General features: G+C 38.2%; 1 protein-coding gene across 1 annotated transcript in view; it reads right to left on the reverse strand.

The window, feature by feature from the left end:
* The window catches only part of CUNH8orf34 (chromosome unknown C8orf34 homolog), a 179676-nt gene that overhangs the window by 129779 nt on the left and 27349 nt on the right, over positions 1 to 22548 (reverse strand). The window contains exons 2-3 of the mRNA XM_009634463.1: positions 1268 to 1415; positions 162 to 293 (exon numbers count right to left, since the gene is read on the reverse strand). Coding sequence (XP_009632758.1) covers positions 162 to 293; positions 1268 to 1415 — 280 coding nt within the window. The remainder of the gene's footprint in view (positions 1 to 161; positions 294 to 1267; positions 1416 to 22548) is intronic.

Below are 22548 nucleotides of genomic sequence, written 5' to 3' on the forward strand. Positions count from 1 at the left end.
ATTCAAGCGAAAGTAAAGCAAGAATCAAGCTCTTCCAACATATATATCTAGCCATTTCAACTGCCCATAGTTTGCTTTCCATTTTAATCCTAAATCCACAGAAAAACATACTATGGGTTTGGAAGTATGCAGAAATGAATAATGTAGTGAAGCTTTCTTACATGACTTGGACTCCGGTGACGGTGGAGAAATGTTGGACACGGCAAGGTCGCTCTTTGACTTTTTAGGCTTTTTTGCATTTACCTGCCAAGGTTTATCATAACTTCTAAAATCTCTCCTTGTTCCTTTATTTTCTGTTAAAAGAATAGAATCAGGCAATTATAACATTTGTAGGGTCATTTTTCTAAGACTTAACAAACAATCCAGAAAAAACAAGACCTATCATTCCAAATCAAAGTCAGCTTTTTGTTCTCCAATTTCTGATTTATGCTAAATTTCATATATTTCTTCCATTTCCTAAGCATCAAAATTTAGACATTCATAAACATGTTTTTCATTAAACCCAAAATATCTTTTTTTTTTTTTTTTTTATGAAAAAGTCCTTGGTTTGGCAGTTTGACTGCCTATGCTTAAATTACATTTCATATAAACAAAAAGTTGACTTGTCAGGCAACTAACATTTTGACTACCAGCAACTATTTGAGATCTATTACAGTCTGAAACAGATTAGTCAACTTTTAAAAACAAAACCAACATTCTAACAGTAGCTTGTACCAGAATATCAAAGCTAAAATTTCTACTTTAGAATGAGACCAGATATTATTTCAGAATTTTTTTTTATGCTTCTGAAGATCTACAATCATAAATTATTCACACTGGAGTTCATAAAGTAGCAACAGCATCTTCTGATTAAGTGTTGGAATGATGGGTTGTTAAGAATGTGTATTATTAGAGACCATACCTCAATAAAGGCTAATCTTAGGAACAAATACACCACGGGAGAGAAAAGGAAAACAAAACAAAGAGAAAGGGAAAGTAAAGAGGACAGCAGGGGAACCAAGGGACCTTTATATGCACCTTCTTTCTCATGGAGGCTGGGATTGTTTCCACCTTGTAACTCTGACCCATACACACGTTATGTACATAGGCTGAGCTGATAGCCAACAATATATATTAAATTCAGTATCTACTGGATAAACAGGATTTCTTGTGCATACTCAAAACCACAGGATAGTACCTGTTCAGTAGTACACGTGCATCCAGCAAATCATGGACAAAAGTGTGGGATTATACTGGAGACTAGCCCTTTCCAGCATACAGAACATACCTGATGTTTCACTCTCTGCCCAAAGGGCAGCAGAGCCAGACAGCGTTCTCTGAAGCTGACTGCGGTTCCCCTGTTTGGACTGAAGGTGATCAATTAGAAATGGGATTGGCTGGTCAGGTGTCTCTGTTATCAGCTTGGTCATCAACTCCTTTAGAAAATTAAAACAAAACAAAAAATTAGTGGGATATTGCACCTAAACTAATATTGTATTTACCAAAAGTACATGAGCATTTATAAAGGAAAAGCTTGTTTTCAGGTTTGAAGAAAACACCTGGAATCACCCATATCCTGAAACTACTGCTAGCTTTGTCCTACGAAATGTTCATGTCTGAAGTGCTCTCAGCCTTACAGTCACTTATCCACTGGAATTAAACAACCCAACTCCTGCTACCTCCTCAAATTTACCCAAAACAATCTGAATACTGTTCCTTTAACCATTCAGAACAAGCACTTTTTCAGACTAGTGAGTAGCTCTTCTCTGACCCATACATCCAAGTCTCTTCTCATTGGAAATCGGTGTATCATGAAGGTTGGTGCATTTTTGATCTCACCCAGACATAGAACAATGATCTGGTTAGAATATGCATTCATATCTGGGAATTCCAATGTCTGATCAAACAGGCATTTTTTAAACCAAGTCCTCCAAAATATTATTGTATAGACATGAGCAAATATTTTATGTTGCAGACATGGATATAAACCCAATGTCAACAGGAAACCATCTCCTATGCCATGCATTGATACTATCTAATTGCTGCTTATACACCCTGGCCGTGCAGGGCTGCAGAAAGAGAAGCACTCTCCATATTGCTGCTGAGGTTCTTCCTGGCTCCCTACACATAAAACACAGATGAGGAATCCAGAAAAAGGCTGTGGCTCTGTGCTGGGCACATGCCCTGAGAAGAAATCAAAGAGTAATGTGGGAGGTGACACTGAAATCCACAGTTCCACAGGAAATCTGTGGCTGCCACTGAAAAACAAAAAAGTTCCACAGAAGGAAAAAAAATTACAGGAATGTACAACAAAATAAAGACAAAAAACTGGCTAAGTTATGAATTTATTCTTTCTTCATCTATCCCCAAGCATGAATCTTACCAAAACTTCCACACACTTAAGTCTATCTCTGCTTCACCTTTTCCACACACATTCATCTAATGAATACTTTTTAAAATACCAGTAGTTACTTAGTACTACCATCAGTTAGCTGTATCGAAAGAAGATACTTATGAGGGAATATACCAAATAACAGAACACATGAGTAACAGCATGCAGGATTTTTAAGACGCAGCAAGTTATCTTTGTCCACTCAAAGACTTTCCATTCTTTTTATTCAGAGTGGTATAAACAATGAGATGCAAGTGAAAATGAGGCATAAACAAGCTTTCCATTTCAAAAAGAGAAATTTAACTTCAGAAAACAAAAAGGAGAAAACACGCCCAATCTCATGTCTTGTGAAGACACAATCATCTGTGACGTGATTTTTATAATTATCTATAGGAAACAAACCAAAACAAAAGAGCGGCTTTGGTTTTGAAATGGAACTCCACAGGGAGAAATTAAGCTACTTACTAATCTTAGAAATGGTAAAGCTATGGAGTGTAACTTCATCTAGACTGTCTCTCACCAAGGTAGGAGAAACCCTCTGATACACATCATACAAGAAAAATCCAGAAATTGGAGTAATTCATATTTTGGTTGCTTGGCAACACTCGAACAGCAAACCTTTCTTTTTTCTTTCCTGCCAAATGCAGAATTAGTGACAAGTGGAAAGATGTAATCTTGTGCTTGTAATGGACCACAATAGCAGTAGGAATTCCACTGCAGAGGATTCTATTACCAAAGGAGAAGTGTCAATCTGTAATAGCTGACTTGTAATTTAAATCATTTCTCTGAATCACAGTTTGAAAATAATTTTTCTGTCTTAGATTAATAAAAAAAAGATGATGAGAACTGAGATACATGCATTGATACTATTAATTTTTTAGAGACATGCATGGTTGACAATCTATTAATAATACATTACAACATTAATGTAGCATTAAAAAATATAATACAGAGATGAAAAAAAGTCTCTGTGTCAATGTAAGACAAATGTTACTTGATTGTTGCCATCACTGACTTGCTTGTCACAGGAAGAAATGGTCTTTAATTAACAAACAGACCTAATAAAAGAAAACTGATTATAGGATTCTTTACCTTATTCTGAGGCATAGCAACAAAACTAAAGAACATAATTGCACAAAGTAAAAAAAAAAAAAAAAAGTACTATTCCGAGGTGATGCAAAATTAGCTACTATTCAAAAGGACCACTTCTTTATCTACTGTTAACACATTGATAATAAGGCCTGAGTGATACAGAGATCTGTACTGTCGCAGAGCACAGTCAGTTCTATTCTGTGACAGCAATTAGAAAAGTTAAAAGAACCATAGATATAAGCTACTTCTACCTATCTAGAATAACAAATGAGTGGCACCAATCCTGCACACGTAAAGTAAAAAAAAAACAAAAAAACCAAAACATTGCTGGAACCCTCATAAACTGAAAATAGTATAAGTTCCAAAAAATACTACTTATTTGCCTCAAACAGATTTGCATCAAATGGATTTGCCTCATGCACTTTCAGAGAAGTCATTAAAAGTAAATACAACTTTAACTCAACACAAAGGTGACTCAGATAATGAACCCTGCTATTTAAGGAAGACATAGCTCTTTACTATGGGTATTCCATTGCAAATGGGGAGTGAAGAAGCTCTTAGGGATTTGCTTCTCAAGCTGTTCCAAGCAAGGTGTGAAAGCGGCCTCCAACTTAGTACAGCAAGGTTCTGAACTCTGCAGAATTTGCAAATATCCACCCCAACCAGTGATAACAATAGTTGTGATAATAGCTTCAGACATATGTTCTGTGTAAATCCACATTCACATGCAGGAGATGTTATCTCCTTCCATATCCTCCTGCCACACACACTGTCAGAGATCCCAGAAGTAGGATCACAACTCCATGATCCTCACTGCCTTTGCCCTCCTACCAAATTCTGCCACCCAGTCCACCAAGGTACCTAATTCCATCCGCTCAGCCCCCAACCCATGCTCTTCAAGCTCATGCTTCCTTTGAGACTTTTGTCATCCCCAGCAAACTGGCAAGTACAAGGAAGTATGTTACCTGACTGTGTTTAGTTGCTTGACCATGCCATGGGGTGGAGGGGTAGGAGGGGAAAGAGAAACAACATCTAAAAAAAACATACTACGTGGTACTCTAAATGTACTCTTACAAGTTTGGAGTAGTTCAAAATATGATGGCAAAAGTGAAGGCATTAAATAAGAAAAACTAAAGTGTACAACAAATTACAAAAATAAAATTCCCTTTTGGTTAGTAGCAGTCTGATCTGACTCACAATGTGCTACGTAGGCAAGGTTTCACAAGAAAAAGAAAAGGAAAAAGACCAACTAGTCTCAATGAAGCCGCCTCTGCATTAACAGCAGAATAAAAATGGTACAAGAACACTGAAATCGAGATTCACTTCTTGATGAAAAATTCAACGGATAAGTTTCAACTATGCATGAAAACAGAAGTGCAAGACATCTAGATGTCTCTTAAAATTATTAACTATACTTTTTGCCTTTCTGGTTCAAATTTATACGTTTCTACTTGTTCCAAATTTCACCTAATTCAAGTAAGAAAAAATAAAAAAAATTGTCTACCTATGTTCTTCTGTGCACAGTATGCCTTATAACAACAAATAAAAAGTCATGGAGAATTGGATCTCCATGCTGCCAGATGAACTGTTCACTGCCCGTAATCTCTCTCCTATCTTCTTTCCACTGCTGTGTCTTCCTTTCACTCTCTGTCCTTTTGTCTTTTCTGTCAGCGGGACTCCCCTCAGTCTCTCCCTTCCAGGTGTGTAATAAGTGAGGAAGCCTGTTCAGATGTCAGCAGCTGTGCACCCACAAGAGACACTGCAGCACAAAGTAGGGGTGAAAGGGAACTTCCATGGTTACTACAGACCAGAGCACTAGGGTGAATACATTCATTTCTGCTGCGTCCCCACTGTATTATCCCAAATTAGGTTCTGCCCTGACCAGAATGAGAAAGAACAGGCAGAAAGGTGATACAAGCTCCAGAAAAACTGACAGCTAACTTTTCCAAGGATTTTAGCTTGCACTGTGCAAACCAGAAATGAAACCAGTTACTTCTACTTTCTTATGTAATGGTATCTTCATCTGCTTTTACATTCACTAAGCTATGTAAGATAGACTGTTTTAAAAGAAACTTGCAAAAATTGATCTGTGGATATTTCCAAGAGAGATTCACACACATACTGATAAGGCTGCAAAAGATCTTGAAAAAAAAAACAACAGGTCTAAACTAGCAACTTAATATACTAATTCTGCATAAAGAGAATAATCTTTCACTATTGTGCTATCCTGAGGTCCTCTATTAGTTATTCAGTGCAGGCTCAAATTTTAATTTCCTTGTGACTGTCCATGCATTTAATACAAATGAAACAGTCTTCACAGTCTATTAATCATACGCCCAATTACAAGAATGCTCTAATTAGCTACGTCCAAACATACCTATCAGGTTATTAAGTTAATTAAGAGACATTCTATCTTGCCCTGTAATTGATAACAGTAACTACACAACAATCACAGGTTTTGTTTTTAACTACATAGACTTCTACAGATTATGGCAGAGTGCACAGATTTTGACTGTATTATCCTCACATTTCATGGTTTAAATTAGATGTTTAAAGTAGATAGAGTGAATTGCCCTCAGATGTCTGTCCCTCTCCTGACCAAATAGACTATCTATTTATCTTAAACTACAAGGGTTTGATGGGATTCTGTTCCAAATTAAGACAACTAAATACAGCAGCCTTCACAGCAATGTAAATGGCGATCTTGTCGAGGAAGAAGTCAAGGAGCCTAGAGAGCTCCCAGCTGACTAGCCAGTGTATGTCCACTTAGGATAAGGAGAATGGCTCTGCAGGCTCCACTGACCGGACTGGCTGTATATCCATTGACTACAATGGAGCTTAGACACTTAGAAGACAGGCAGACAACTAAATTTACATTTGCTAATCACGTCATACAGGCTGTAAGCGAACAAAGAAGATAGAAAATTGAGTGAAAACCTGTGGAAGTAGGTTTAATAAACCTTTTAGGGATTAACACTTTTTTCCTTTAGAATCCCTTTCTGATTTCTGCAGTAATAAAGCAAGGAAATTAAAAAAAACCAAAAACCTATATTTCAACATTATTATTATGGGCTAAAATAAAAGTTTGCAATTCTTAAATGAGAGCAGAAAGGTAAATATCACTGCTTCTACTACAAAATATTATTTTCTATGGAAATGAAGGAAAAATACCAGTATCCTTCTTTCGGAAAATAGCTAGGCTTTAAACCTTCTTGAGTAATTCAGAATTAAAAGAACAAAACCACATTATAGACTATCATCAAAATGGACTTCAACATATTTTAAGCATTCATGAAATTACCACCATGTCTCCCCATGAAATAAATTATTCAACATAAAAGAGAATCTCCACATAAACACAACTCACATGCCTGCACCCTACTAGTTGTTTCAAACTAATCAAGGTAGAAAAATGGTTGAGAGCAAACCTCTATAGGATTAGTAGTCCTATTCAGCTTATTTGTGAAAATGTTCAGACTTTTACCTGGAATTGCCTAAAAAATTTTCAACCAACTTTTTCTTCATTCAAAGCCTCGATTCTACTCATTCCTGCCATTTTAATTAGCCGTGCAGCTGAATTTAATATCACAAAAGCACAGTACACCGCAGGGCACACACCCCACACAGATATTACTTTGGAGGTACAACTAAAGAGAAAGTACAAAGCTGATATGGTGGCCCTGATATTATGGTGCAAACAGAATTTCCCTAAAGGTGGTACTGGTAGGGAAATCTACAATATGGGACTAGGGGCATGGGTAACATTTTAAGACTCAGACTACTATCATTCAAAGTCTCAAACTGCATCTCAAATCAGGTTGATAACTGATACACCAAATTGGTACACTTTTGGATCATACAATGAAAATAGTAAGAGAGAATCTAAAAACAAGCATCGTTGAATAGCTAACAGTCCTCCTTAAATGTTCATCTATTAAACATCTGTACCAATTCAGTAACAGAAGACCAATGGGGGGGAGGGGGGGGGAGTGGGGGGGCTACGTTACTAACCGTATGTTTACCAAGAGCAGAATGGAAACAACTTATTCTTTCCACTACACACCCTTTGTATCACATAATCAGTTCCCCAAGTTGGATGAACTAGCCCTATCTGATATAAATCCAACTCATGTATATAACAGTTGATAAAATATGCATCATTAATCTTACTTAGTGATCCAGAAACAAAAACCTTTTGCATAGATGAGATCTGGTGGACAATTCTGAAGTTTCACTAAATAAGCTCGTGACAGTTTATCAAACTCCACCATGCACATCATAACATGCAGTATCTACCTGAATGTCTTGCTGTATTTTTTTCGCTTATGTATCCTTTCAGGGTTTTTTTCCTCTTATCTTATTCTTGATATTTCAAATATCATTGTCTCAAATGGATTATATGATTTCTGACTTCAAAAAATAGCGTCAAGTACCTTTGCTCTTTGGCTTCATTATTGAAAGATTTCCTTTCTCCTGTTCAATCATTTCAGATAAGAATGCTGTCAAAAGGGAGGTCACAGGTACTAGGTTACTCTAAAATATTAACTGCTTCTCAGTAAAGGAACAAAAGGTTAAAGACATGCTCTCAGATATGCCAATCATGTCAACCATTAGCATGTTTTCTCCCACAGTTTTCAAATCACAAAGATTTTCTATGATAGCTTACACTTCTTTCAGCAGTCCTGTATCTCTGCATAACAACCTCATGCTTGTGGAATTATGCCTACCATATCATTATCTGAACTCAGCAAGGATTTATCAAACGAGGGTAGTTTGTGCTATGGCAGAAACACTGTAAGGTTTCCCTAAAGTGTAATTCAGAAATCTTCCTGTTTCCACCCACTTTATCAAACAGTGGAAATTCTACCTTGAAGGCAAGGCACTTCACAGTTCAACCAAGAGAAAATTAAAACTACCAGTTTTCTGAAAGGTCTGTAGGATTTTCATCGAAAGGAACACTCACAGATAAAGGCCAGGAAAGACTATTACAACCTGGACCGATTTCCTTAAATTATCACCATAAAACAACACTGACTGCACACCACTGCCTTTCCTAACACCTAACTCAGCAGGCTAGAGCTGATCTTCCTCTGAGCAGCTGAAGTAATCTTATTCACATTTCAAAGTCTAAGGTGAAGCCGCTTGTTCCTCTGTGTTCAATGATTCATTAGCGTAACTGTTAAAAAAATCACATCATATTTCCACTTTAAACTTCACTGACTTAGCTTCTACCTGCCTGGAACAAACTTTTCTTCTGATGAAGGGTGATACTAGGAACTAAAGCTGGAGGTATTTTTGTGGCTACCTCTGGTGGCTTGGCCCCTGCCAGCAGCTAAGCACCCAGCAGTTGCTCGCTCACTCCCACCCCCAGCGGGATGGGGGAGAGAATGAGAACAAAACCAAGAAAAACTCATAGGTCAAGATAAAGACAGTTTAATAAGCAAAAGGGAAGAGAAAAAAAACCAACAAACCAAACAAGTGATGCCAAGGCAATCACTCACCACCTCCCTCTGCCCAGCCAGTCCCCAAGCAATGGCTACTTCACAAAATTTACCCCTCAGCTTTTATTGCTGAGCATGACATTATCTGATATGGAATATCGCTTTGCTCAGTTGGGGTCAGCTGTCCCGGCTGTGTCCCCTCCCACCCTCTTGCCCACCCCCAGATTGCTCGCTGGTGGGCAGAGTGAGAAACAGAGAAGGCCTTGACCCCGTGCAAGCACTGCTCAGCAATAGCTAGAAGACTGGTGTGTTATCAACACTGGTTTAGTCACAAATCTGAAACACAGCACCGTATGGGCTGCTATGAAGAAAACCAATTCCATCCCAGCCAGATCTGTACTGACAGTGCCACTACAGTAATGGTTATTAAATGCTTATGATTCGTGATCAGAAAAAGAAGGCTGTACATGAAAAAAACAATTGGTATATTAAGGGATTGACTCAGCAAAGGACTTAAGCGTAGGTATTTCTTATGCATGAGAAGTAAATAATTGTAAAGCCAGGTGCGTGCTTTAAATGCCTTGATGAATTAGATCACTGCTCTGTGACTGAAGAATTACAAGCATTTCCTTCCTTCCAGGAGCCTACCCAAAAAAACCATCAGGTCTTTTTTTACAATCTAAACTATACAAATATGTTTTGAAGACTGATGGAAATCTTTTCAATTGCATCCCATGGAAAACTTGGACAATACACATTTTCAAAATGTGCACAGCAACCAACCACACCTGTCAGGTGCTTTTTTTCTCCCCCGCCCCCCCAGATCACTTATCCCAGTAAAGTTAAAAAATGTAAACATGTTTCTGAATTAGATCACACATTAAATGTACTACTGATACATTATCAAAAGAAAAACTTATCAGAAATAAACACTGCATATTCATCACTTCCCATGCTTTTTTCTAGTTCCTATTCTCACAGTTTAGGGGAACTAAACTGATTGATTTGTCAGTCCTTAAAGAAAATTAACTATGCAAGACATGACTTCAGACTTTTTTTTTTTTTTCAATTACAGTCACATTATACTACCTAAAATATCTAGATATTTTATATTTTATCTAGATATTTTTTTATAATATCTAAAAGCACAATACCAGAAGTATGACTCTTTTTTTTTACTACTTAAAATTCCAGAATTCAACACGGTTACTCTTATTTCTTCTGGAAGAACACAGAAGGACCTAAGTCTGGAGTTGGGCAACAAGTGATGATTTAGTATAAAGCTGCTGAAAGTCCTAGTCCTACCTAAACTCATGAGCAAGGTGCACATCCATCCCACCCATTGCCTGAAACCACGTTACAACCAGCTAAGAACAATCCTGGCTATAGCACAGAAGCATCATCCCCTAATCCCCTTGCTTGCCTCACTACACCAGTAGCAACATTAGCACTGGGGTTTCTTCCACCAACATTGGCATGGCCTCAAAGAAAGCACTGCCGAATCCATTTTTACAGCAAACTCTGAAGAGCCGCAAGTTTGGTAGCATGGTGCTGTGCTCCTCTCTCCCCCATTTCACATGGCTTGCTACTGAGATTCTGTCTACTGTACACATAAAGCATATACAAGTAAATAATAAGATTATGTTTTTGTAGACAAAATCATTGAATCTTGCCAGACATCTCTCATTGGTATATGTGTGTGTGTGCGTGTATACATATGTACAGAGATTTCCAGTCTTTAAGTAATCTGCAGTTCTAGAAAAAGAAATTCTAGTTTTATGGAATGTCCACAGTACAAATTTCAGCACACCACTTCAGACCTTCTGGGCCATTTTGAGGCTGTCACCCAGTTCAGGCTTTGGACTGAAGTTCAAATCCTATCACTTGTATAGTGCTCCTTAAGTGGTGGCTTTACTATAAGAACAGTTTTGAAATTACCCTTTGGACTAAGGTACGAGAATCATACACTGGCCATAAATCTAGAATTAGGAATAATGTTTTTTTCCACCTACATATCCACTTTCTTTAATGAAATCCCTTATAATAAATTTACTTCTGAAGTATGAGCACAGTCTAATGGATGGTTTTAATCCAATGGATTAATCCTTTATTTTTAAGTATGGCTTATTACAAAAGAAAGTGAGTGAATCTGTTTAATTGTCAGTTCAATCATTTAAAATTAAAGTTTTTATTACCAGAGTTGAAGTAATTATTTCAAGGACTGTGGGGTTCTGCATGATTGTACCACAAGCACTACGGGCCAGTAAAAGATTTCAGTATCTAAACTGAGAGTTAAGGAAAATTTAGTTACCCAAAACTAAAACTGCATCTTGACAATCTCTGTAGTATTGATGACATCAGCTTGACTTGATTAAATACTCCAGGTACATAAACTGTAAGCGAACCTTTGTGATCTGATATACCTCAGGACTGAGCCTATTGTATCCAAACATTTCAGGATCAAAGTCAATCGCAGGGAAGTGACCAGAATGCAAGATTACTTTTCCAAAGCAGCTGCCTGAATAACTATGCTACAGCCTGCTCACGCTCACCAGATGTCGGGGTGGTTGAAGTCCCCCAGCAGGACGAGGGCCTGCGAGCGCGAAGCCTCCCGGAGTTGGAGGAAGAATGCTTCGTCAGTCAGCTCCTCTTGATCTGGCGGCCTGTAGTAGACACCAACCACCAGGTTCCCTTTGTTGCCTCTCTCTCTGATTCTTACCCATAAGCTTTCGACCTGCTCGTGGCTATTCTTCAGGGACAGCTCTTCACACTGTAATGATTTCTTGATGTAAAGGGCAACGCCCCCGCCCCTCCTTCCTCGCCTGTCCCTTCTGAACAGCCTGTAGCCATCAATAGCTACATTCCAGTCATGGGATTCATCCCACCAGGTTTCTGTAATGGCAACCAGGTCGTAGCTTTCTAGCAGCATGATTGCTTCCAACTCCTCTTGTTTGTTTACCATGCTGCGTGCGTTTGTATAGAGGCATATCTTGACAATCTCTGTAGTATTGATGACATCAGCTTGACTTGATTAAATACTCCAGGTACATAAACTGTAAGCGAACCTTTGTGATCTGATATACCTCAGGACTGAGCCTATTGTATCCAAACATTTCAGGATCAAAGTCAATCGCAGGGAAGTGACCAGAATGCAAGATTACTTTTCCAAAGCAGCTGCCTGAATAACTATGCTACAGCCTGCTCACGCTCACCTGCAAGGAGGTGGGAGATGCGAGCCTAAATCCCTGCAGGCTGAACAGGACACTGAACAGAGCACCTCGCAGTCCTTGAGCAAGTGAACAGAAGAGGGATTCTGTGACCACCTCCTCTGACCACATTTTAAATTCAAGAAGCAAGCCTTGATCAGTGCTTTTTAGAAAGACAACAGATCCCAATCTTCTAGAGGGGCCTGAATGCTCAAAAACACCCACAAAAAACCTGAGTAAATAGGTTTTTGCCTTCTTAGCTAAGGCTTTGGGTGGTGGTTTCACACGCAAATATAATGCAATACCTGGGGCAAAATGCTATGAAGTATAATGAAAACTGTGAACAGGCAATGCTGGATTGCATGAGCTTGCAAGTGGGAAATACCTGTGAAGAATAGATTAACATGAACAAAATCTGCACTGCTGTTGCGTACCAAGTTGTGGCAAGCAGCCTCAGTTACAGGAAAAGAGAGGTGATAATGACATTGGAATTCAGGTTTCTAAGTAGGATTGAGTTCATATAGGTTAGTATGAGCTTCTCAAAGTCAGAGATCTGTTAAGTATAGAAGATTATAATTTTTAAAGATTTAAAAAAACACATTTACCATGTTTAAATCTCACATTTAGAGACTTAATGACACAAAAAAGAATTTAGAATATTGGTTTTATAAGGCCACTAAGGGATCATCTGTCCATACAATATAGTCTTTAGATGTAAACAGTTCTGGAGACTAGTAACTCAAGTGCTAGATAACAGGATCTACAAGAGATTTCTATGGAAATCACAGAATTTTCCTAGCAACAAGTCTTTCAGATACTGCAAAACCTGATGAAGACTAGATGCCCCTCACAAATATAGTAAAGCGAATACCTGCCATCTGCATATGAACTCTGGTTCTCATTCAGAACACCGGAACCTTACAATGTAAGGCTACCAAAAGCCTGAGGAGATTCAAACCCACATCCCCCACCACACAGGATACTGTCTTAAACTCAAGGCTATAACCTATCAGGGAGAAGAAACTTTCTAAGCTGCCTGCTAAACCTATGCTACTGCACAGTAAGATAGATCGATCGACAGGCAAACAGATAATTTGGGCAGTGACATAAGAGGGAGCACAATTTGACAATCCAGTGGCTAGTATTAAATGGCACTGAGATAAAATATAGACACAGTGCTTTGACACTGTGGAGAGTTGCTTCACTTCTAGCCACAGTTGGAGAAAACAGGGAACTGTTATCTCTGAAACACCACCAGCATCATCATCGTTCAGGGGAGTACTCAGGAAGTATTCTTGTGTCTATGTGCACAGCAACACCTGCTTTCAACTCCAGCTTGACACTCTAGACCTGACTAATATTTCAGACATTTCACTGCGCTTTGGCATTTAGTTATATGGGTGAGTTCCTGCTTAGTATATAGGGTTTCTGGATCACCATTCTGAGACACGTACCACCACCCATCCAGTGTTTGGACCTATCAAAGTGACTAACTTAGCTTGTAACTAAACGCACATCGTTCCTTGGATCATACCCTCAATGATTTTTTGTTTGTTGGCCTTCTTTAAGAAAGATTGTCTTGAGAAATCCTATAACGGCAATCGTGGAAGTGTAAAATTAGGGAACCTCTACGTTAGCATCGGTTTTACACAACAAAATCACATTCAGACACTGAAGCCTTAGTTTCAGTGGAACCTTGGCCTGATGCTCATTCCCCAATATGAAGTTTGCCTCTGGAAATCACCACTCAGAGGTCTTCCATGGGTTTCACCAGTGAATGCAGCTAACGTAGCATACAAACCACAGTATAATAGGCATGATGAAGCTGCAGACAGTCACACCCGTGTTGGCAGAAAAATTAAAACTCAGAGCCATCAGGTGTCCATTAGCAGACACTGTGCTCCGTAGATCCGTAGGCACCGTAGATCATGCGTTATCTGTAAAAGGCAAATCAATACTACTTCTCCTGTAGAAAAAGGATACAAGTAATTGCATTACTACAACCTTACATTTACTCAAGTTGTACAGAAAGATAAATATGAGATGACGTTTTAAAAACTTCCGCTGTCCAGTGTATAGACAAAGTTATTAAATATTCAGTATAAGTTCTATGCATTAAAATAATCATTAAAATTTTGTTTTTCAAATTTTTTTAATCTTGACCAAGAATTTTTAAACTGGTTCAAATAATAACCAGCAATTACAGCGACACGAAATAAAGAATGCGAGTTACCAGAGTCCAGGGTAGGGAAGTTCTAACACAGATTTAATTATCCTGACTTTAGCTGCCTACACAAATTAACCCTGAATTTGCTCAAGTAATGATCACCAAACAAATTCCAGTGAAGTTAACAGATGCTCCCTGACTGTTAGAATTTACTTAAATCATCTCATTTGGTGATGCTCCTTTAGCACAGCAGCTAAACAATTGTTAGTAATACTCAGTCTAATTACAAGTTTTATTCACACACTTTGAATAGATTAATATCTATTCAGATATGCATCTTAATTTCCTATTATTTACCTGTGAGAGATTGACTTGGTCTCGTAAGACTTCATACCAATGCTGTAATCAGCTTTTTAAATAGAACTAAATGTTTAATATGCACCAATACAACAGAGATTACTGAACTGGAAAGGTCAGAATTTGTTGCCATAGAAAAGTCTCGAAATTCATTTTCACCACAGCAAAATACAAAGGGTTCTTTTATATCTACAGAACTTATATACTGCAAATGTGGCTAGAACTCATTAAATAAAGACTAATGAGTAGTTTTTATATAGCATTTTAAGACGACAAAAGGTTATTTCACATATAAGCAGTTGCTTGATTTAAAGCTACTTGTATCCTTTTTTCCCCCCACAGGAAAGGTCACACTGATTTGCCTTTTACAGGTAACACAAGATGCACGGTATCTTGTCAGAATAATCACCAAAGCCACAGAGGACTATCTGCAAGAGGATACCTGATAGCTCTCAAACGCCTCTGAGAACACACAGTCACATTCAGTTTGATCCTACACAGCTCATACTCTGTGCTTTTCTAACTGCAAGTGGAAATCATAAAAAACTTGTTTACTATTATAAGTAACACTTTTATATTAGCAGTCATTTTAACCTGTGTTCATTTAGGGGTAGATGCAGTTTTTGATTAATTTGCAATTTTGCTTGAATTTTGACATTAAAAAAAAAAAAAAGCAAAACCCACAATGAAATCAGAATGAGAAGAATTGGTCATTATAAATGCAATAATACAGGAATCTTTTGCCATGCAGAAGCCATCAGCCCGTGGATATAACAATATAATTTGATTATAAATACATGAATTCATATTATTATGAATATAGACTATTATTCATATAAGTATCTAAATAACTATGTGAACTAATAAAGACCAATATTGGCCATTTTTTCCATACTCTAGGGGATCTTCCAACATTTTGTGTACTACCATCTATTACATGCTACCACATGATACTGGCAACTACTATATTTCTGTTGGATATCAATGTACCTGAACTCATCTCCAGCCCCAACTGTGAAGACACATTAACAATTCCAGTTCAGTTGGAACTAAAATCCACCTGTGATTGCTTCCATATGCATTTTTATCAACCATAAGTTAAGCCAAAATTACTTGTATGATTTTGCCCACCAGTGAGCAAGATGACAGAGAAACTGCTTTAATGATATCTTTTTTTTTTTCCCTAATATTATTTTCAAAGTTCTGACAGATTTCTAACATGCTCTGCATTCATGGATAATATGCTTATTTCAAGTCAAATTAAAATACATGCTTCTGCTGCTCAAAGTAGAGAAACTTCTGAGAATGACTATCCCATCATAGCCAAATTAAAAAACAAACTGAAGTCACACATAGGCAAAAGACATGCGGGTGTCCATTTTGACCTAAACAGTGCAGGCTTGAAGTTTTCAGGTTTAGAGTGCAATGCAAACCATGAAGAATCAGCTATGAGAGACACAATAGCAAAATTGCCAGGGGAAGGAAATGTTAACACTGAGCACAGAGCTACGCGTAGTCTACATGTCTCCAGCCACCTTCCAGGGTTCCCAAACTGCTTGCCGCTAGCACTACCAGGATCATTGCTCTGCCTGAGCCCTGAGAAGGTACAGTGACTGCCTCTGTTTCCATCTAAAAATGGCCCAGGCTCGTGGAACTGTCCCCAGACTGCCATCAGGGATTGTCCTGAAAAGCAGGTCCTTCAGCATCAAGGTTTGAATACACACAGACCTGGGCAGCCTGAGGACTGAACCCAGGGGAACACAGAGCCTACTGAAGATGAACAACAAGCTGCCTAACTGACTGCTCCGACAAAGCAAAATCTATGCTTGCAAAGCAGGCACCAAGCTTACCTTCCAAAAAGGCATTCTCATACTACTGTTCCTTCAAGATCCCCTCTACACATTTACTTGCTTACCTCATCTACTGGCTTTGTGCTGCCTTGAAATAAGACTCATTGCACAGAAGTCCTCGTCTACAGTATGTCTGGACAATTTCTATCACAGCACAGTAGCTTTTACTTGTTGCAGCCAGAAGATGAAAATACAATATCAAGATAGTGGAGTTTCTCAGCAGATAATTGGTTTAACTACATATAGGAAGGATAACCTGTTACACTCCTTTCGCACATCTTGAAATACACCCAGACAGAAGACACCACCATATTCCCTAAAAAGCACGGGAAGACAGAAAATGGCAGCATAATTTGGTAGTCATATTAAGAACAGAACTGATATCTAAGTAACATGTAGCTTTGTTCTTTTAAGAAATACCATATTTTATTTTAAACCTGGAGGATATAATGTCAAAGATTCAATCTAAACACTTGTATCAGGACAGTCCTGCGTTAATCAAGTTATTTCCACATCCAAACATCAACTCCCTGTGCTGAAACACAACTACATCTTGTGTAAAACTGTAGCTTGAATGATTTTTTTTTTCACACAGGTTTGGCTATTGGAATCGCAGTGCCAAAAATACCTTTAACCAGTGCACAATAGCATTTGCGCAGGTGGTGTTACAAATCAGAGAGAGATCTGGTCACCATCAGAAGAGGCAGAAGCCTCTCACCCTTCCACCACCTTCCAGACTCAGTGTATTACAAAGCACGTCCCTTCCTCTGGAGCACCATGAGGAAGAACAGATCCCCATAAAACTTCTGCGCAGCAAGAGTCACTGGGAAACTCACTTCAGACAGGACACTTGCTCCTCAGAGGCTGGATGTCCTATAATCAAGCCCAGAAAAGGATGCCCCAGAAAATGACTCTTCAGCAAAAGACAACTGATTAGCAGAAGTGAAAGAACAGTGTGTCTGTTGTATTCTACAAAGGAAAATATCAAACTTTGCTGACAATATACAATGGGTATTAGACACTATGGATTACAGCCAGGCACAAGTTTAACAGAAGAGATGGTCCAATGCCAAACACATATTACTAAACACTCAGCACTATACAGATGCACCAACGCTGAAGATTCCACTTCAGGCTGGGGCTGTAACTGTCCCTGAACTATAACAGCACATAACTGGCTTTTCTTCTCTTCGTTTTTGATTTGGATAAATTTCGTATTTGTTTTTCAAATCTCATTTCCTATGTTAAAACAAAAATGTGCTTCAAAGTAAAAAAGAAAAAAAACCACAAACACTTGAAAGTTAGGTTTATAATTAATTGCTCATACAAACTTACTGTGGTTCACTTTTATATAAATCGCAGTAATCACACAGACCTTTAAAAACACATTCTCTAACACTCATTCAGCTTGACTTTCAACTTGAATGTCATTATCTGAACAGTTTTTCTATAAAACATCAAAATAATGCTCAAGTACTGGATGAAATGCAAAAATCATCCAGCTGGTGGGAGGCATTTTCCTCCCCTCTCCCACAAATATATATACATATATACTGTATTATACATCAGCCTTACAAAATCCTTTGGTATCATTGAAAACTAGAAGAAATAAACTCAGTGTTCCACTGAACATAGGGCAAAAAATACTATGAGAAAGGCTTCTTGATTATGATAATGGTACCTATTATTATAAGGACTTATGAAAATGGCGAGATCCCATTTTGTGTAATACTATGGTAAATTTTCATATGCTCAAATATTAGACAAAAACACTGTATAAGTAGTCAGGGGAAAAAAAACATTCAAGCACTTTTGCAGTATAAAATTATCTGCAACACCTTAAATTCAAATGCTGCCAGTTACTTAAATTTTTTTTAAATTGGAAAAAGCCTCAAAATACCTAGGGTTTGATTATAGCTGAACACAAATGGTAATGTGACATAAATAAGATACAGCAATGTTTTTCCTGTGAATAAATGTCCACCTGTTCCCAGTCCAAAAAGCTGGCCAAACACTCTTCTGAAGGTTCTGAGAATAGCCATCCGACTTAATAGTCCATCTCCAGAAAGAAAAACCATCATAGGCATAACAGTCTATTCTCATGGGCTTCTTTTTCAAATCTAAAGCAATAATCTAGCTTTACCCAAATACTAATGCTCACTTTTTTATCCACCAGCAATGGACTTTCTTGACATTACTTCTGGAAAACAACAACAAAAAATCCCTACATATCCTAGTTTTGCATTCCTGTGTAGCAATTTAATTTGATATGGATGGACTAGATTTGTGATCACTACTGGTCAATGTGAAAGAGAACCATGAAGAGGGAGGACAGAATTAATGTCATTGATATTCAAGGCCTATGTTTTCCACACAGAATTTATCAGTTTGTTCTCAGCATAGTCAAGCCATGGAGAGAGCTTGTAGGAGTTTAATAGACATCCAAACTATTATTTTCATCAAGCCATTCAGTCAAATGAGGAAGTTCACCTGAAAGTCAACTCATCACAAAAACACTACAGGCTGCTTTAACAAAATATTTCAATTTAGCAGACTTAAAGGTTTGAAAGAGCTGGGTTTTTTCAACAATAATAATAATAAAAAAAAAAAGGAATAAAGTATTTCTACCCAGTCCTAAATTGTACATTGCTGTCAATCCCTATCTTCCAAAAATGTTGTCTATAAACTTTACATTCTCGGACCTATTCACATCTGCTCATCAATGTGTTGTTATGAAGGAATTTAAGGTAGCATACCTTGCATCCTGAGGACAAACACAAACTACAATATATGAACACTTAAGCTAAAGTATAAGCGACACAACTACTGTTAATCATATTTTTGAATCTCTTTCTTTTGTACCATTCAGTATAATACCAGCACTTACGGCTGAAAACAAGATTCATTCCAACGCAGATTCATATGTAATGCTACTGGAAAAAAGCTGAAGAATGTATATAGTTTAGCTTCATGATTTATCACATGAATTACTGATAATTTGTTCCATTAAAAAGTTACTTGCATGCCCAAGTCCTTACAGAATCATCACCTAAGTAATGTGAAAGACCTCCCTCACACTAGCTTTAAAGAGCAGTTGAAAACTGAGACCTATGTCAATACCGAGCTGAAAAAAAGTCTCTGAAATGAGAGGATGTTGGACACTTCTGTTTGGCCTCTGGGAGGACAAATGCATTGGCTGCACAGGCTTAAGGCTGACACTTATCATATCATAGCCACAAATAAAGTAGGTCTGAGATAATGGGGACAGCTAAATAAATATCAGCTTACATAAGCAGGATACACTTTCCACTCTGTAAGTTATAGTTTAGCTAAGTTACATATATGATTGCAATATTAAAGCCATTTTTAGATTATGCAAAGTATAAGTATGAAATAAGAAAAAAATTAATAATGGTCTATGTGTAACAAAAATATAAGCTAATGAATAAGGATTTTTTCCAAAAGAAAAAAAATAGCAGGAAAAATGGCTTTAAAAGAAGTCCTCAAAAAACACGAGTTCTACCAATTATGTCATATAGATCAACTTATTAAAATCACTTTCTAGCCCAAACAAGGTAACTTCAACACAATACACAAAACTGGTGTATTTCTAAAAACTGTCATTTGCACTTTGACTGTCTCCTCCATGTAAACTGTCACCACAGATCTAGTCAGCATGCTCTCACTAACCTACCCAGGACATGACCCGCAACATCCACGAGCTGTCCTCTGGCTTAGGTTTTCAAACAAAGGGCTAAAGGAGTATATTTTACAAGAAAGCTCCAGCCTTGAGTGGATATTTAAATGAGTACTACTGTACTAACAACTGAAAACCTTAAATGGGTAGCAATGGTAATTTTTAAGGACAGATAATTGAATTGTACCTAGAACTGTAGTCAGGTCCATCATTTCTCATCAGACCTTCTGCCATCGAGACTGTAATGGCTTAGGCAACTAAGAATCACTTCATTTCTAGAAGCTGAGATCTGGGTAATTTTAGAAGATGTGATAGGGTTTTGGGTTGTAGAGCCTAAGCATTACTAGTCTTATTTTCTAATGCTTTTTATTTAGAAAACAATGCCTGCAAATCACTGGTATATGTTTTTGTTTGTTTCTAATACAGCAAAGTAACTTCCCAGTCCTGACAGTGATTGCCCAATTAAACCTTCCTGATGATTTGATTGCTATTAATTTAATGTTAGACTAAATCTCCCTGGTTATGAGTGAAGGCCTTCCTCTTGTAATTCAGGGCCTCACCAACTGCAGCAGGCTCCCTGTGGGAACACAACGTGCTCACATGGACTGCACTGCAGCCTTGAGACATGTCAGTGCTCTGAACCGCCACATTAAGCAGGGGAGAAGGGAGGAGAAATCAATTTTTTTGCATGTGTGGCACCAATTAATAGGATTAATAGCACTACCAGGCACTGAGGCAGCACAAAGAAAGAAGAGGAAGCAGAAGGGCCATAATGAGCTCAGGGCCTTGCTGTGAAAACTCCTAAACCATGCGAAGACTGTTAAGAGCCAGAGGGGTTTGCAGTCTCCATGCAGATAAACAGGACAGACAAAGGAAGGGGAAACACAAGCACAGAATAGTATGTGATAATGCAGTGGGACAGCAGTAGCAGAAGTAGGAACAGCAGCCAGATAACAGGCTACCATTTCAGTACCCTGACTACTGTATATTTTATTTCCTCTCCCAACTTCTTAACTTTTTCTTCAGTGTTTAAGTAAATGTTAAGCAGATCTTCATTTTGGCCAACCTCATTCTTCTAATCTTTTTTCTATTATCATAGGGAAACACAGAATAAAATAAATTCCCTTGAGTTTCTTATTTACCTTTGTTCCTTTTTCTCCCCTGCTATCTTTTTCTTTCAGGTATTCCTCCTTCAAAGGATAAGAAATCAAGATTAAATCTCTTACTCTAGCAATTTAGTCTTCTCTTTGTGTATCCCTTCTTTGCTCCATATCGGTAAGTCTCCATTCAGCCTTTGTCTCCAAATAGCTTCACTATCTTACACTTTGTCTAAGACTACAGGCATTATTATCTACTGGCATTATTCTGAACCAGGGCACACTTAGGGGGAGCTCTGAAACTCCTTTTTTTTTCTGGGGGCTCTACATCAGGCAAAAGGATTTGTCTTAAAAAGATACTCTGTGAGTAAGCTGCAGCCTGCCATCTCCCCGGGGCTAATCCTGCACAGCGTTCATCCTCTACACAATTATGGGTGGTGTTTCATGATGGCACACCCAGAGGAATTTCTGCATCTGCAAACCTTAGTTTTGTCCTCAGCTTGTTTCCCTGGACATCTCTGCTTTATCCTGATTAGACAGGAAGGACAAGATTCTTCAGAATGCTTAGGAAGATGAATACCCAAGTCACATTGGGTGTATTGAGCGTGTCATGCCCAACTGGCCTGGACACATGCCGTTAATATAATGTGTCTGAACAGGAACATAGAGTACCTACCACATTTATGCAGGATCTTTGTCCAGCGCACGTGGGGTTCTCAGGTGTGTGCCAATGCTTCATACCATCTGAGACCATCTGTGTCCCAGTCACAGAAATCCAGTAATCTTACCCTCTCTCTCTTTTCTTCTCCTTCAAATCAAACTATAGCCTTACTCACATCTGTGCCGCCCAATTCCATCTCTACAAAACTATCACAGAATCTGCCTCATAGAATTTTTTTCTTCCTAACTACCCTACCCATAATTATTTCCACAAGTTCCCTCCTAAGGTCACCTACAGATGAAACTACCCTTCCTTTTCAGTTCTATGAACCATCTCCCAGGTCTTCAGAAGAGAGAGCTTCCATTTTGTCCTGGTTTCAGCTGGGATAGAGTTAATTTTCTTTCTAGTAGCTGGTATAGTGCTGTGTTTTGGATTTACGATGAGAATAATGTTGATAACACACTGGTGTTTTAGTTACTGCTGAGCAGTGCTTACAGACTCAAGGCCTTCCTGCTCCTTACATCGCCCCACCAGCAAGAGGCTGGGGGTGCAAAAGAAGTTGGGAGGGGACACAGCTGGGACAGCTGACCCCAACTGACCAAGGGAATA

Source organism: Egretta garzetta, unplaced genomic scaffold, assembly GCF_000687185.1.
Source record: "Egretta garzetta isolate BGI_Z169 unplaced genomic scaffold, ASM68718v1 scaffold251, whole genome shotgun sequence".
Taxonomy (NCBI): Eukaryota; Metazoa; Chordata; class Aves; order Pelecaniformes; family Ardeidae; genus Egretta; species Egretta garzetta.